The 12,793-nt window shown below is 47.0% G+C and overlaps 1 protein-coding gene across 6 annotated transcripts in view; it reads left to right on the top strand.

Moving 5' to 3' along the window:
• Window positions 1-12,793, top strand: part of EIF4G3 (eukaryotic translation initiation factor 4 gamma 3) — a 132,267-nt gene that overhangs the window by 61,224 nt on the left and 58,250 nt on the right. For 4 of the 6 annotated variants that reach the window (XM_065649808.1, XM_065649806.1, XM_065649807.1 and 1 more), the window contains exons 5-7: window positions 1,718-1,750; window positions 10,031-10,210; window positions 10,815-10,929. In XM_065649808.1, coding sequence (XP_065505880.1) covers window positions 1,718-1,750; window positions 10,031-10,210; window positions 10,815-10,929 — 328 coding nt within the window. The remainder of the gene's footprint in view (window positions 1-1,717; window positions 1,751-10,030; window positions 10,211-10,814; window positions 10,930-12,793) is intronic. The other 2 variants (XM_065649809.1, XM_065649811.1) reach the window with 1 other exon arrangement.

Genomic DNA, 12,793 nt, shown 5'->3' on the forward strand with positions numbered 1-12,793 from the left:
ATACACTTTAGCATCTTAAGAGATAAGCTTCCAGCTCTTGTTTTAAACACGGCGAGAACAAATCTTTCCTATGGAACAGTGATCAGAGCAGTACTTGGGCCCTGAAATGAAGCGACATGAGGTTTTTGCACCTTTTTTGGTTTTGTCCTCGTCCCCCCGAGCCCTGTGAGGATGCTGAGAGTCCCCGAGTGCTTCTGGCCTGCGGTTTGCTACGAAAACTGAAATTTTAGCCCTTTAATCTTACAAGATAATTGTGCTTTTTGCCTTTTTTTTTTTTTCTTTAATGTAAGGCTTAGGGAAAATTTTTGAAGGGTGGGAAAACCGGTGAATCAGTGCAGGTCATTCCTTAGAAATTCTCGTGCTACAGAAAGTCCGCGCATATTTTCTTGTCTCTGAAGGTTTTTATGACTTTTCATCCAAGTGTCACGATGAGGTGAAGGTAGAAGGAATAGATAAACAGCGGTATTAGTACAACAGTTCTTGGAAATCTTAAATATAGGCAATTAAAATGTTTATAAAGGAGAAAATCAGCTGGACCAGGACTTTGCTTTTCACGTTTGATGGCATTAAAATATCTGGGAGGTAGAGCTGCAAGTGAAGGCCAGTCATTTTCCTTCCTGAAAAGATCTCTTCTTAAGAAAATCAGTAATTAGTAGGCAGCGTTGATGAGTCTGGGCAGGCAGAGGGTGCGGATGGGCTGAGCTGGGCTGGGCCGCACGCTCCTCACTGAACCATCACAACTGGCCAGAGGCAGAGCCACGTGCTGGGTGAAAACCCAGCGCAGGATCTCACTTCGTTGGCTCCGTTTAATTATTGGAGCTGTTATTAATAGATTTCTCCGCTTTCATCGCGGAGCTCTGCTCGTTACACAGAGAGTTAAGGGTTTAAAGGTTTAACTTCCGGAAGAGGATACCTTGTCATCTTTATTTCTATTTTCCATTTCTTGCATTCATTTTTATTTCGATTTTAACAATCAGTTACTTATTAGAAAACGCTTTTAATGTTTACTGAGCATCTGAAATTCTGATTACGCTCCCCAGTACGGAACCGAGGTGGGTGGGAGGTGATTTAGTGACCTGAGCTCAGGGAACCGGCAGCTCCCGAACTCCATCCAGCCGATGCCTCCAGCTCCAAAGAGCGTTATATTGTGATAATTCTGGACAAAAACCAAGCTGAAAACGCAATGACGCTGTGCGTACGTGCAAAGAGCTGCCGGTCTTTGCCTTGCAGGGTTTTCCCCGCCGGCGGGATGCGGCCCGTGTCTCTCCTGCCATCTGTCTCCATCCTCCGCTCCCACCAAACCTCTGGAACAGCTCCGAGTCCGGCTGCTTTAACCATTTACCTCCACCTTAAACAGTTTACAATCTCCACCGCTGCTTGTTTTGAGTTGTTCTTTTGGTTTTATTCCTTTTTCTTTTAATGATTATTTTTCCCAGGCAGGATAAGGAATGCCTGCATTCATAGAGTGCCCTTAAATACCCGGCAGCTTTGGCTCTCGAGCAGCGCACGATGTGAAATCTCAGTACCCGTCTGTCACTGTCCTGCAGCAAAGCTTTTGACTGTTCTGTGGTTTGGTTTTTTTATTATTATCATTTTAATTTTTTTTTTTTTTCCTTGTGGGTTTATTTTGCATAGAGTGTGACATTTTGGTTCCGTTGTGGTGTTTCTGACTCTTTGTGCCTTTCCTTTTGTGTTTGTTTCTCCCGCCTTTCCCCAGTTTGCAGCGGGGCCTCGACCTGCCCATCACCAGGTACAGTACCCGCCCCTTCGTTTGCATCCTACACTAATTATCTGGGGGGGGCGGGTGGTTGGAGGCGCTTCACCCACTAACTCAGAACCGAGGCTCGTTTCGGAACCAGCCCCGGTAGTTTTTAGCACGCGCGTAACCCGCTAACAAGCTGCTCGCAGCACAGAGTAACACTCGCAATTCTCGATCGGGGTCACCGCGCTCATTAACCACCCCAATTAACGCCTTCCCGTAGGAAAGGAGAACGCAGAGAGATCGTGGACAGGTATTTGTGAGGTTTGCTCGAGTCGCTAGAAGCTTTGCCGAGTATTTCCCAAACTGGCGGGTGGATGAAGGTGCCAGAGCTGAAGATGTCGATGAGAACTGGGCGTTCACGTCCCACAGAAAATCGGACGTTTCTGGCTCAGAGCACATTTCTCGTTTCTTCTTGGTTATCTCTTATCATAACATTGCTTCGTGTTGGTTTTACTCACCCTGCGAAAGCCAGACATGTAGGGATCTTTGTGTTGTTCCTGCTGTATGACTTCATGAGGAACCACTTGATTAAGAAGAATGAAAATTAGGAATAGCTCTGGCTCACGGAACTCACAGGCAGCACTTATTAAGGTATTAAAATACCCCAAAAACCTCTTGAGCGCCAGGACAGATGCCCAAGTCCTTCCTGTCTTCAGCAAGGTGTCCAAAGTTGTTTTTTCTGTCAGCTCTTGCATTCGTCTTTACCACCCTGGGGACTGATTTTGCCTTTTTTTGTAGCTTTTGAGCGGACAGAGGTGGCACCGATGGGTAGGACGGCAAGCGCAGGAAAGTTCTCCCAGATTCAGTTGTTTCCGTGTCGCTTTTCCTTCTCTTGGTGTGGAAGGAACACGTTGTTTCCACCAAGTTAACAGGAAAAACAAAACCCCTTTAACTCCAGTGATGTCAGGACAGGAGCTTAAGCCACGAAAGGTTCGTTCCAGGGGAATTATTCCGTTCTCACTTTGCTCCTGTTAGTCTGAGCGGTTTGATAGAGCTGAGCACCTTGAGGCAAGTCCCGTCTCGGGAGAGCAGGTAAGCGCGTTAAGCCACCCGAAAACATGATCATCTTTGTTCCTTCCAGCTCAGAGAGCAGCATCCTCCCAGAGCACGGCCAAAAAAAAGGCTTAAAAAGCAGAATGAGGCATTTGCACTTGTTTGCTGGCAGAGGAGGGAGAAAGAACTTATTTTAGTGCATGGAGAGGGATGTTTGCAGGGCGACCGGGCGCTGTGGGCAGCAACGGAATTCGCGTCTTGTTTAGATACTTTTGTTCTTGGCCTTCACTTGAGGTCCGTGTTTATGCTGCGCAGCGCTGCTCCGAAGCGCGTTAGTTCTTCCGTGAGTCGTTACTAAGGCAGATTATTCAATGTAAGCCATTTAATATTCTCATAGAAATTACTGAACTCGCTGTGAGCGGATTTTGGAGCACAAGGCTCGAGGCAGCGCAATGTTGGAGGAAAGGATTTTGGTTCTTTGTGACTTTCCTGGTGTGACTCCACCAGCCACCTGTCATAAATCGGTTTAAAACTTGCCTTTGAACCCAATTATGGCCCTGCCTGCAGGTTAAAACTCATCATTTCCAAGTGTTTTGGAAAGGACTTGTCATTTCCAAGTGTTTTCCTGATTATTTTTATCACTACATGTTTACATTTGTTGCAGTTACGTTTCAAGTCTGCTTATAATTATCTGAGAGAAGCTGTCACCGCATGAAAACCAGTTCAGGCTTTATTCCCGGTTATATCTGTCACGTGCGGGATCAGGACGGGCCGTTTATTTCTTTTAATCCAAAAGTCTCTGCCCGTGGTGCGGATTTGGGATGGAAAGAGGGGTTTTTGCCATCTTTCCGTGCAGGTCGCGGCTGTTAAAGCGAGTTCATCCCAAACCCAAGACTTGGAGGGCGCTTGAGACCAAAATAAACAATTATTCTCGCATGGAAAACTTAGAACATGCTTAAATTGTGTAGCGTAGCAATAGGCCTCGAGACTGAGATTTTATAACGTAAAAACTGCTAAATCAATCAATCCATCGACTGTAGCGGTGTTAATATTTGTTGCAACAACATAAGGTGCTCTTCCAAGAAAGCAGCAGCAAGATGAGGTTTGCAACGGTTCTTGTGTCAGTCCCAGGGTGATTTTCATTAACATATACCTCGGATTGATTCTGTGTCTTTTTCAGTCAAATAATGGAGTATTCTTTAATGTTATTTCCTCCAATTATTAGGTCTTTACTCAGATTAGCATGATTTCAGCACCTGAAGTCAACTGGTAACTTTAAAAGCAATTTTTTCTCAGATGGGAATGCCTGTCCTGGTGGTTGATGGGCAGTTGATACAGAAAGTGTAATTAAACTCTTTATAAAATATTCGAATGAGCTTTAGGATGCTGTCCTAAGAGTTCAAATGAAATAAAAAGAGCTGCGGTGGTTCTGATGACAAGTTAAAGTGGATCAGCAATCCTCGATTCCAGTAACACGGCACCTGAGAAACTGCTGGAAAGTCTCGCGGGAGAAAGAAAATGGGCCGTACGGAGTGGTTTGTGGCAGTGTAATGTTTCAAAATATACCGTCAACTTGTGTTTCTCTGGCAATGCTGCAGCAGAATTGGTTCCTGCCCTGCCCGGGTTTGCTCTGGTTCCAACTTCGTGCACAGAACATCCCGCGTTTGTCTGAGTGAGGCTCCTGAGTCGCTTTTGCTTCTGATCCTCACCAAGCACAACTGAAAATCACCGTTTTCTTCTAACGCCAAATGCAGAATAGTCCTGAATTTAAGAAGCGACTTCAGGAGCCTACGGGTTATTTTAAAATGGATGTGTAATTAAAAACAGAAATACGGACAAGTAAAAACTGACATGCCGCAGTTCCCTCTCTGACTTAAAACTGAGATTAGTTTGCTGGTTATTGCAGATTCATGTAGAGCGTGGTTGCCAGTGTTAGTACTGGTTTTAGCTTGTGGTTGCTCGAGGGCTTTTGGGTGTAGTTTGTACACCAGAGAGCCGCGTTTGGCCATGTGCTGCTGTTAAAAAGCCTTGTGATGTGGAGGGCACGGGGATTTTCTCCATGGGATGACTCAAGACTAAGCGTTTTGTAGCTTTTTGGAGCATCTCGGTTAGAAAGTGGTCAGAATCGGCTGCTGTAGTCGCTGCTCCATCTTCATCCGCGACCGTGTAAAGGAGCTTTTAAATCCCGTGGTTGATACAAAAAGGGGTTTTGTCCCCCCCGCCCCATTTTATCGTTTAGTAAATTACAAAACTGTGTCCGGCTCTGGGTCCTCAGCACAGGACACACATGGACCTGCTGGAGAGGGGCCAGAGGAGCCCCAGAAATGACCCGAGGCTGGACCAGCTCTGCTGGGAGGACAGGCTGGGAGAGTTGGGGGTTCAGCTGGAGAAGAGAAGCTCCGGGGAGACCTTAGTGCGGCCTTTCTGGACTTAAAAGGGGCCCATGAGAAAGATGGGGACAGACTTTTTAGTTGTGATAGGACAAGGGGTGATGGTTTTAAACTAAAGGAGGGAGATTCAGGCTGGACATGAGGAAGAAATTGTTGGCCCTGAGGCTGGTGAGAGCCTGGCCCGGGTTGGCCAGAGAGGTGGTGGATGAACCATCCCTGGAGACATCCCAGGCCAGGCTGGACGGGGCTCTGAGCAACCTGAGCTGGTGCAGATGTCCCTGCTCATGGCAGGGGGGGCTCTGGGGAGCTGGGACGGTCCCTTCAACACAAACCATCTGTGATTCCGTGACTTTCTGTTGCAGCTCCTGCTTCTGGCACCATCTCAAGGCTGCGGCTCCTCAGCTGAGCCCAGTGCCCGTGGTGAAGTTGGAAAGACAATAACGTGCCAATTGTCATCTGCAAGCAGACGTGGTTCCTGCCGTATTGCCGGTGCAGACACCTCGTCCAGGGCAGGGTCACATTATCCCACCAGCCTTCTTGGTGGGACCAAAACCACTAAAAATTAATAACAGGGTCTCAGAGTGTGAGAAGCTTAACTGGAGAGCTTGGGTGTGTGATTTGATTTGATGACAAGTTGTTGAATTTTCCTTTTGCGTCATTTCTCTACAACCTTCTGCAGGGCTTTGTGGGCCCTTTACATTGATCCGATCTAGAAAAAAATAGCCGGGTGCCCGTGCACGTTGCATTTGATGGGCTAATCTGAGCGTAGATTTGTTTTCAGTCCTCTTACTGCAATTTGATTTTTCAGCGTCACTTTTAGAGTCGGGAGGGAGTGCTGCACAGACAGGTCACTGGGAGCGATGGCTTAGAAATACAGAGAAAATAGAAAATCGATGAAAATGGAGTGGCGGTTTATCGGGAAGAGGTTGGTGCTCTCCTTGATCATCGATTTTTCGAGATGACAGCTCTTATCTGCGTGGCCTTCCCAGGACTTTTGACGCAGGGTCATGTGGGAAGAAGATTAAGCAGGAGAAGACGATGATTAATAAAAGGATATCGGGACGCATATATATAACAGCGACTAGGAAATAAATGGCAGGGTAGTGCTGAGAGTTTGGTAGTGGATTTCCTTAAGATTAGTGTTAATTACTCTGGCACAATTAGCAGGTGTGTGTCTGCAGCAAACTTAGTGGAAAATGCGTTTGGCACGGGGATGCTGTGCAAGGAGGAAAGCGATGGGCGGGAGGTGTAACCTGTGCGGCCACGTGCGGGCCCTGGTGTTTCACTGCCGGGTTTTTATCCTATAAAGTGGGATTTCATCAGCCGCAACCACCTGTGCGTTGCAATCTGTAGATAAACCGCTTGTAATATTTCCAGTTGAGAGTGGGAGTTACCGCTGCTGTACTGGGAGGTACTGGGGAAGCGCCGGTGGAGCGCGGGTGCCATTCTGCTCTTTGTTTTCCAGCAAAACTTCCTTGAGCAGGGAGATGAAAGGATGCTGGGATGGCGAGAGCTTAGTAAAACAGCCCATAAAAGCGATGTCTGAAAGGGGTTTGATTGTGCTTTTCTGTAAGTATAGTGGGAGGAAAAAGTTATTATAATAATTATAATAAAAGCCTGTATTGCCTGTTAGTCCTGACTCCGAGATGATCCACGGAATCCCTGCCTAACAGAGGTGAACACATAAGGGCTGAGACCAAGCTCAGGTCCTCACTGGTTGCTGAACAACTTCTTAGAACATTTGACGCTAATTTGACCATCATTAGACACAGGAGTTAATGTGAATTTTTGAAGGGAGGGCTGGTGTAACGCAGTTTTCTATCAGAAACCTGCCCGTGGCACCTTCATCCTGCTCCCCAACACCTCCTGCGTGTGCTCCGCTGCAAACCCTGCGCTCATTGGAAGAAACAGAGACAAATATACCAGATTTCAATCTCCTGGTGTTCTCCCGTGGGACATCATTAGCATTCCTTGGAAATGTTGTCCGCGACTTTGCAAGAAGAATTTTTCAGCGAATCAAGTCAGAATATTGCAACGTTTCAAAGAATGACTTTGAACATCGTTATCTTGGCTTCGGAGCGCCGGGAACAAGGATGGAGCATGAAACAGTTTGCCGGCTAGATTGTTTTGAACAGTAAAACCCACATGCAGATCAGATGCGCAGTGCTCTGGTGATACCGGATTTCCTTGAGAATTTTAGTTTTACTTACCAGAAGCGGAGCAGCTCAAAGTCATTAAAACTGTGCTGTGGGTGGCACTTCCAAGAGCTTCTGCTGGGCTTGTTGCATGGAATCATGGATCTGCTTTTCTTCTCGCCGTGTCCATCTCCCGTTTGGTAATGAAATCCTCCTCCTTTTTGCTTCTTCTCCGGGTTCGAGCCGCCTCTGCGATGCTGGGGGCAGCAGAGGCTGTTTTGGAGAGGTTGGTGTTTTAACCCGCACTTTCCTCCCCAGCCGGCCTCGTTCTGCAGAGCAGCTCAGCGCTCCCATGGTGCTGTGACCATGATCTTGTAGGCAGCAGCGACAAAAATGAACCATAAAGATCTGTAAAGAAGGAGTTTCTGGTGCTGTCACATTTTCCTCGGTGGTTTCGGTGATGTTATTCGCAGCAGAAGCTCCAGGGGCAGGTTCATGTCCAGGTCTCCCCCTTCCTGCAGCTTCTCTAGGTTGTCCTGGGGGTGTTTTTACTGCCAGGAGAGACAGGTCTCGCTTCAACCTCCTGCCCATTTTCACTCCGCATAAATACAGAATTATGGGGGTTATTGACTTTTTCCCCCACGCACCCCACTCTGGGGAGACTTCTGCTCTAACAGGTTAGAAATAGTCGTTACTCAGTGATTTGCAGTGAAGCAAAAAAGGACTTTTGCACTTTTTGGTGTCTTTGGCTATTGAAACGTTGCAGACTGTAGTTATTTTGACCACAAATTCAGCGTGGGGTTTGTGCAACGCTCGGGTGGTTTCCCCACATCTGGACAACCACACAGTTTTTATTAGTGCAGACCATGGAAACGTGTTGCTTTTCTGGTTCGCTTTCCGCACCCTCGCTGCCGAACTTTTCTCCCCAAACATTTGCCCTCTCCTGGTTCAGGTCACAACTCTTAATCCAGATTAACAGCGTGGGATGTAAAACATCTTGCTCATCTGAACCGTGTCTGGATTTCTGAGTCATCCGGGGCTTTCCTGGAGAAACCGTTTGCTGTGGGGACGCCTTTAGGTGTCATAAATCTTCAGCAGCACCAGAATGACCATTTTAAGCTCATTTTCATACCGATATAGAGGCACCACAGCTTCTTTCCACCCGCCCTGCGCTCCCCAGTGCCCCGGCAGGTCAACCCAGTTCATCCCATCACTCTGTACTGGTCACCAGTCTCTTCTCACCACCCATCAATGCACTTCATCAGTCTCAGTCTTCGATGTGATGTGTGATGGCCTAATTATTATTTTTTTTTTTTTGCTTAACGATGAAATCCGTGGCATTCCTTATCCTTCCAGTCTTGGTGCGGAAGTGCAGACCGAATCCCAAGGGTTTCTGCTTTATTTACTGTCTCTGCGTCACTGAGAGACCAGAAAGGAAAAATGTTTGATGCTTTAGGAACAGAGTAAATATGAAGTGTTTCCATAGTATCGTATTTCCTGCAGTTACTCATGGTTTGCTTGGGTTTTTTTCTTTTTTTTTTTTTTTTTTAAACTTTTATACTTCCATATACATTTTTTCTAGAGGAGTTTCTGCCCCTGCCTTGGGATTCTGGTAGCAGAGTCCTTGGTACCAGTTCAGTGTCTTTTTTTCTTATCGTTTCTGTAAGAGATTAGTCAAAGCAGGATGGAAAGATGCTGGAATTGTGTGCAATTAGAGTGCATGTTAAATCCTGCTCCTTCTTACTGATCTATAAGCTGTTCCCTTGGCTTTCTCTCTGTTTCCTGCTGCTTTCTTGCTTCGTTCTTGAAGGGAGGATTCAGACCGATACAGGTAACTTCCACTCCTGGTTCTGCATGGCATAAGTGTCTCTGTCACTCGGTACCGTCACTCCCTTAGCAAACGTGTGAATATCTGACGCAAATCTTAACGACTCGAGTTCGGAGATCGCGAAGGCTCCGGAGTGAGGGTTTCCAGGGCCGTGAGTCCATCCCGGGTGCCGGCGGGTGCCGATGGGTGCCGGCGGGTGCCGGTGGGTGCCGATGGGTGTCCTGGCCCGGCCCGTGCGCGGGGGTCACTCCATGCAGCGCGGTACAGAGTTGGGTGCCCCCGTGAAGGGATTTGCCAGCTTTCCGAAAACCGAGGGCAGGACAAATCACCCACCTTCATTTCTATAGAGATGAGGCACCTCTGGCCTTTGCAAAAATCTGGTTATTTAGCTGTTTAACCTGACAGGTTTCAAGAAGCATTTGGCCAACACCCTCCGACACAAGGCGTGAACTTCTTGTTGTCTTATACAGGGACAGGAGTTGGACTCAATCCTTGTGGGTCCCTCCCAACTCAGGACATTCTACAATTCTACGTAAAATCTGGCTTTTTAGCCGTTCCGGAGGTACATTGGAACAGGTGCCTCCATGTTTGCTTCCCCTCATATATTTATAAAGGTGGCTTTTTTGGCAGTCAACCCACCTTATTAAAAATATATTTGACAAAAATAATTTTTCTCGCTTTCGCTCTGAAAGTTGAGCTGTATAAGAAACAATTATTGGAGTTTAAAGTTTCTTATTTTTCCTCCCTTGTAAAATAGAAAGCATGATGTTGCTGTTAACAGACCAACAACAATTGTCCTGCAGTTTTCGGAACGTGTGGCAACCCTTTGGACATAGCGTTATAACTACAACACTGTCAGGATATTTCGCTTTTTTTTCCTGGAATGTCTGACCGGTTCTTTGCTCTCTCTCCCCCGCCGCAGTTTTTCCAGAGGCCGCAGATCCAGCCGCCGAGAGCCGCCCTGCAGAACAGCAGCCCCTCCATCCGTCCCGGCGCGCAGACGCCCACCGCGGTGTACCAGACCAACCAGCACATCATGATGGTCAATCACCTGCCCATGCCCTACCCCATGCCTCAGGGCCCCCAGTACTGCATTCCGCAGGTACAAACGCAAAAATAAAGCGACTTCTGCTCCATCCGGATCACCCCAAGACCCACCGCAGGGGCTCGGGGTGTGAAATTAAGCCGATAGTCGCATATTTAAGCCTCTGTCCTTTTTTCGGTGTGAGGTATTTGTTCTTCTGAGCGTGGAGGCAGGAAGAATAAATTCTAGTTTTGGCTCTTGGAAAATGTTTAGTGCTGTAAATGTGCCTAAATTGACTTAATAACTCTACAATTACTCTAAAACTTTGGGCCTTATAAAAACACAACACTACTGAAAGCAGAGGAATGGCTTTTCTGCTTGAGCTCTCAGGTCTTCCCTGCGTTGTCTGTAGGTGACACAACTAACCTGTCCTTGACAATAACATTTCTGAATCTAAAATACTTCAGTTTCTTAATCTAAAATACAATCACTGTACAGATGGAGAAACAGGCATTGTAATCTTATTTAATGACTGTTATTCTGTTGTGAGCAGGGATAATAGGTGCAGGAAAATCCACACTGATAATCAGATCCTTATTGATTTGGGGGCCTTGATCGCAGTTTATCTAACAGTATGAACTTGCCCAACTCTTTGTAAAGCAATGGTTGTTTTTTCCCCCAGTACCGTCCCAGCGGCCCCCCGTACGTCGGGCCCCCCCAGCAGTATCCTGTGCAGCCCCCTGGACCAGGACCCTTTTATCCCGGACCAGGTCCCGGAGAATTCCCCAATGCCTATGGTAAGTTCTACTTGGAGATTTCTTTAAAAAAAAAAAAAGTATTTTCTGGGTGTGTTGTTTTTTTCCTGTCGTCAAGCTGAAGATTTATAACAGCCGGATGGATTAGCGTTTGGTTTGAACTCCAAACGGCTGCTCAGTGTGGTTGTGTCACAGCCCTTTGTTATTCACTCCTGAAAAGTTTGCGGGAACAGAGGATTGTTCGTGCGAGTGCTTCAGGAAAGGCTGCAGCTCACAGAGACACCTGGACACACATGTGAACGAGAACAGCGGTTATTTGCTCCTCCCTGCTCCATCGTTATTATTTTGTAAGGTATCGTGAGTGCATCTGGCAGCCCCGGTTTCCGTTGAGCTGTGCCCTGGGTGTGTTCCCAGCAATACAGTTAACGCTTCTTTTCCTTGCGCTCCTCGTTCGGTGTTCAGTGAGGGAGAAGAACAAGCCCCGTGCTCTGATTCGCTGCCCTCACGCTGCAAAAATCAAGTTAGTTCAGTCAAACCCGCGCGCAAGCTGAAATTTGCCCGTTTCATGGGTCTTGCCTCTTCTCAAGCGAAAGGGTTGGGGTGTTGCCCAGCGTTGTCGTGTGTGCTGTGGTTGTTTGATGCACTGTATTCGGGATATTGGGTTGACTCCTCTGGGTATTGAGCTCCAAAGCTGCACCTAAAACTGGGGAGGCTGCGTGTTCAGCGCTGAGATCCCTCCTGCCGGCACCTCAACGTCCTTCGCTCTGCCGGGACCTCTCGTTCCGGGCCCCGTTTGCAGACCCCACGTCTGGCCGTGTCCCACGGCACCTCTTCTCTTGGCGGTCATCCTTTACAGGAAAGCAATCAAGTCCTTTCTTAATTCCGGTACGTTGCCATGTACAATATATATCATACACCCATCTAAAGTTTTCTGTGCGATCTGTATTTTGATATTTCAAACAAATCACCTCCTGCCAGCTGTGTTTGAATGTGATGCACAATCCGGTATCTTGCCATCATATGTATCTCTTCTTTTTTATTTCTCTTACCTTCCCTTGCTCCTCGTTTATGGGCACATTTGAAAAATCCACCAGGATGATTCTCGTCATCACTCTGCTGTATGGTTTTTTCAAAGGGTTTGCACCTCTCGATTTCAAATTCGAGTTATTTTTTCGGAGCGATTGCTCCCTGCTCATGTGCATCCCGGAACCTGTTGGGGCAGGATCCGATCCCCTTCCCCCGCGTGGAGCTGTTGGCGTTTCGGAGATTTCAAGTGCGTGATTCCCTCACGGGCCGAACAACGACAACCCCGCGCCCTTGGCACAATTGCCTATTTGCTTTTCACAAGTACAGATTCCTTTTAAATGGGAAAAAAGCCCCAGTTCCTTCCCTACTTATTTCAAAAGGTCTGGATTCTTTTTTTTTTTTTTTTTGCCTTCTTCCTTTTATAGCTTTTTAGATTTATTTGGTGTGTATAGAGCTAATGAGACTCCTTTGAAAGGTTGCCATGAAGCCTTCAAACCTGGTTATGCAATTCCTGAATAAAAGGAGACAGAGCGATTATAAGGCAGCTAGTTCCTGTTGGCTTATCCTAGAAAAAATAAAGAGAAGAAATATTGCAATGGCTCTTTAAACCTGATCTGCTAAATGAGGAAATTCCCCTGTATTCCTCATTTTTTCTGCTGTTGCAGGTCTACTTTCTTCCTTTCTGCTTGCTGAATGCCATTTATCTGTCTTCACTTCTGTAATTTGGAAAAAGTTTCCCTTCTGGTTCCTTTCCGCTCCTGTTTTTTTGCACAGAGCTTTGTCATCTTTTAGTTTTCGGTTGTTGGGTCTGCAGAGCGAAGCCGGAGCCCTCGGGAAGGTTTAGCCGAGGAACTGGGATCGCGGGTTTGCTTGTGTTCGT

Source organism: Caloenas nicobarica, chromosome 22 (assembly GCF_036013445.1).
Source record: "Caloenas nicobarica isolate bCalNic1 chromosome 22, bCalNic1.hap1, whole genome shotgun sequence".
Lineage (NCBI taxonomy): Eukaryota > Metazoa > Chordata > Aves > Columbiformes > Columbidae > Caloenas > Caloenas nicobarica.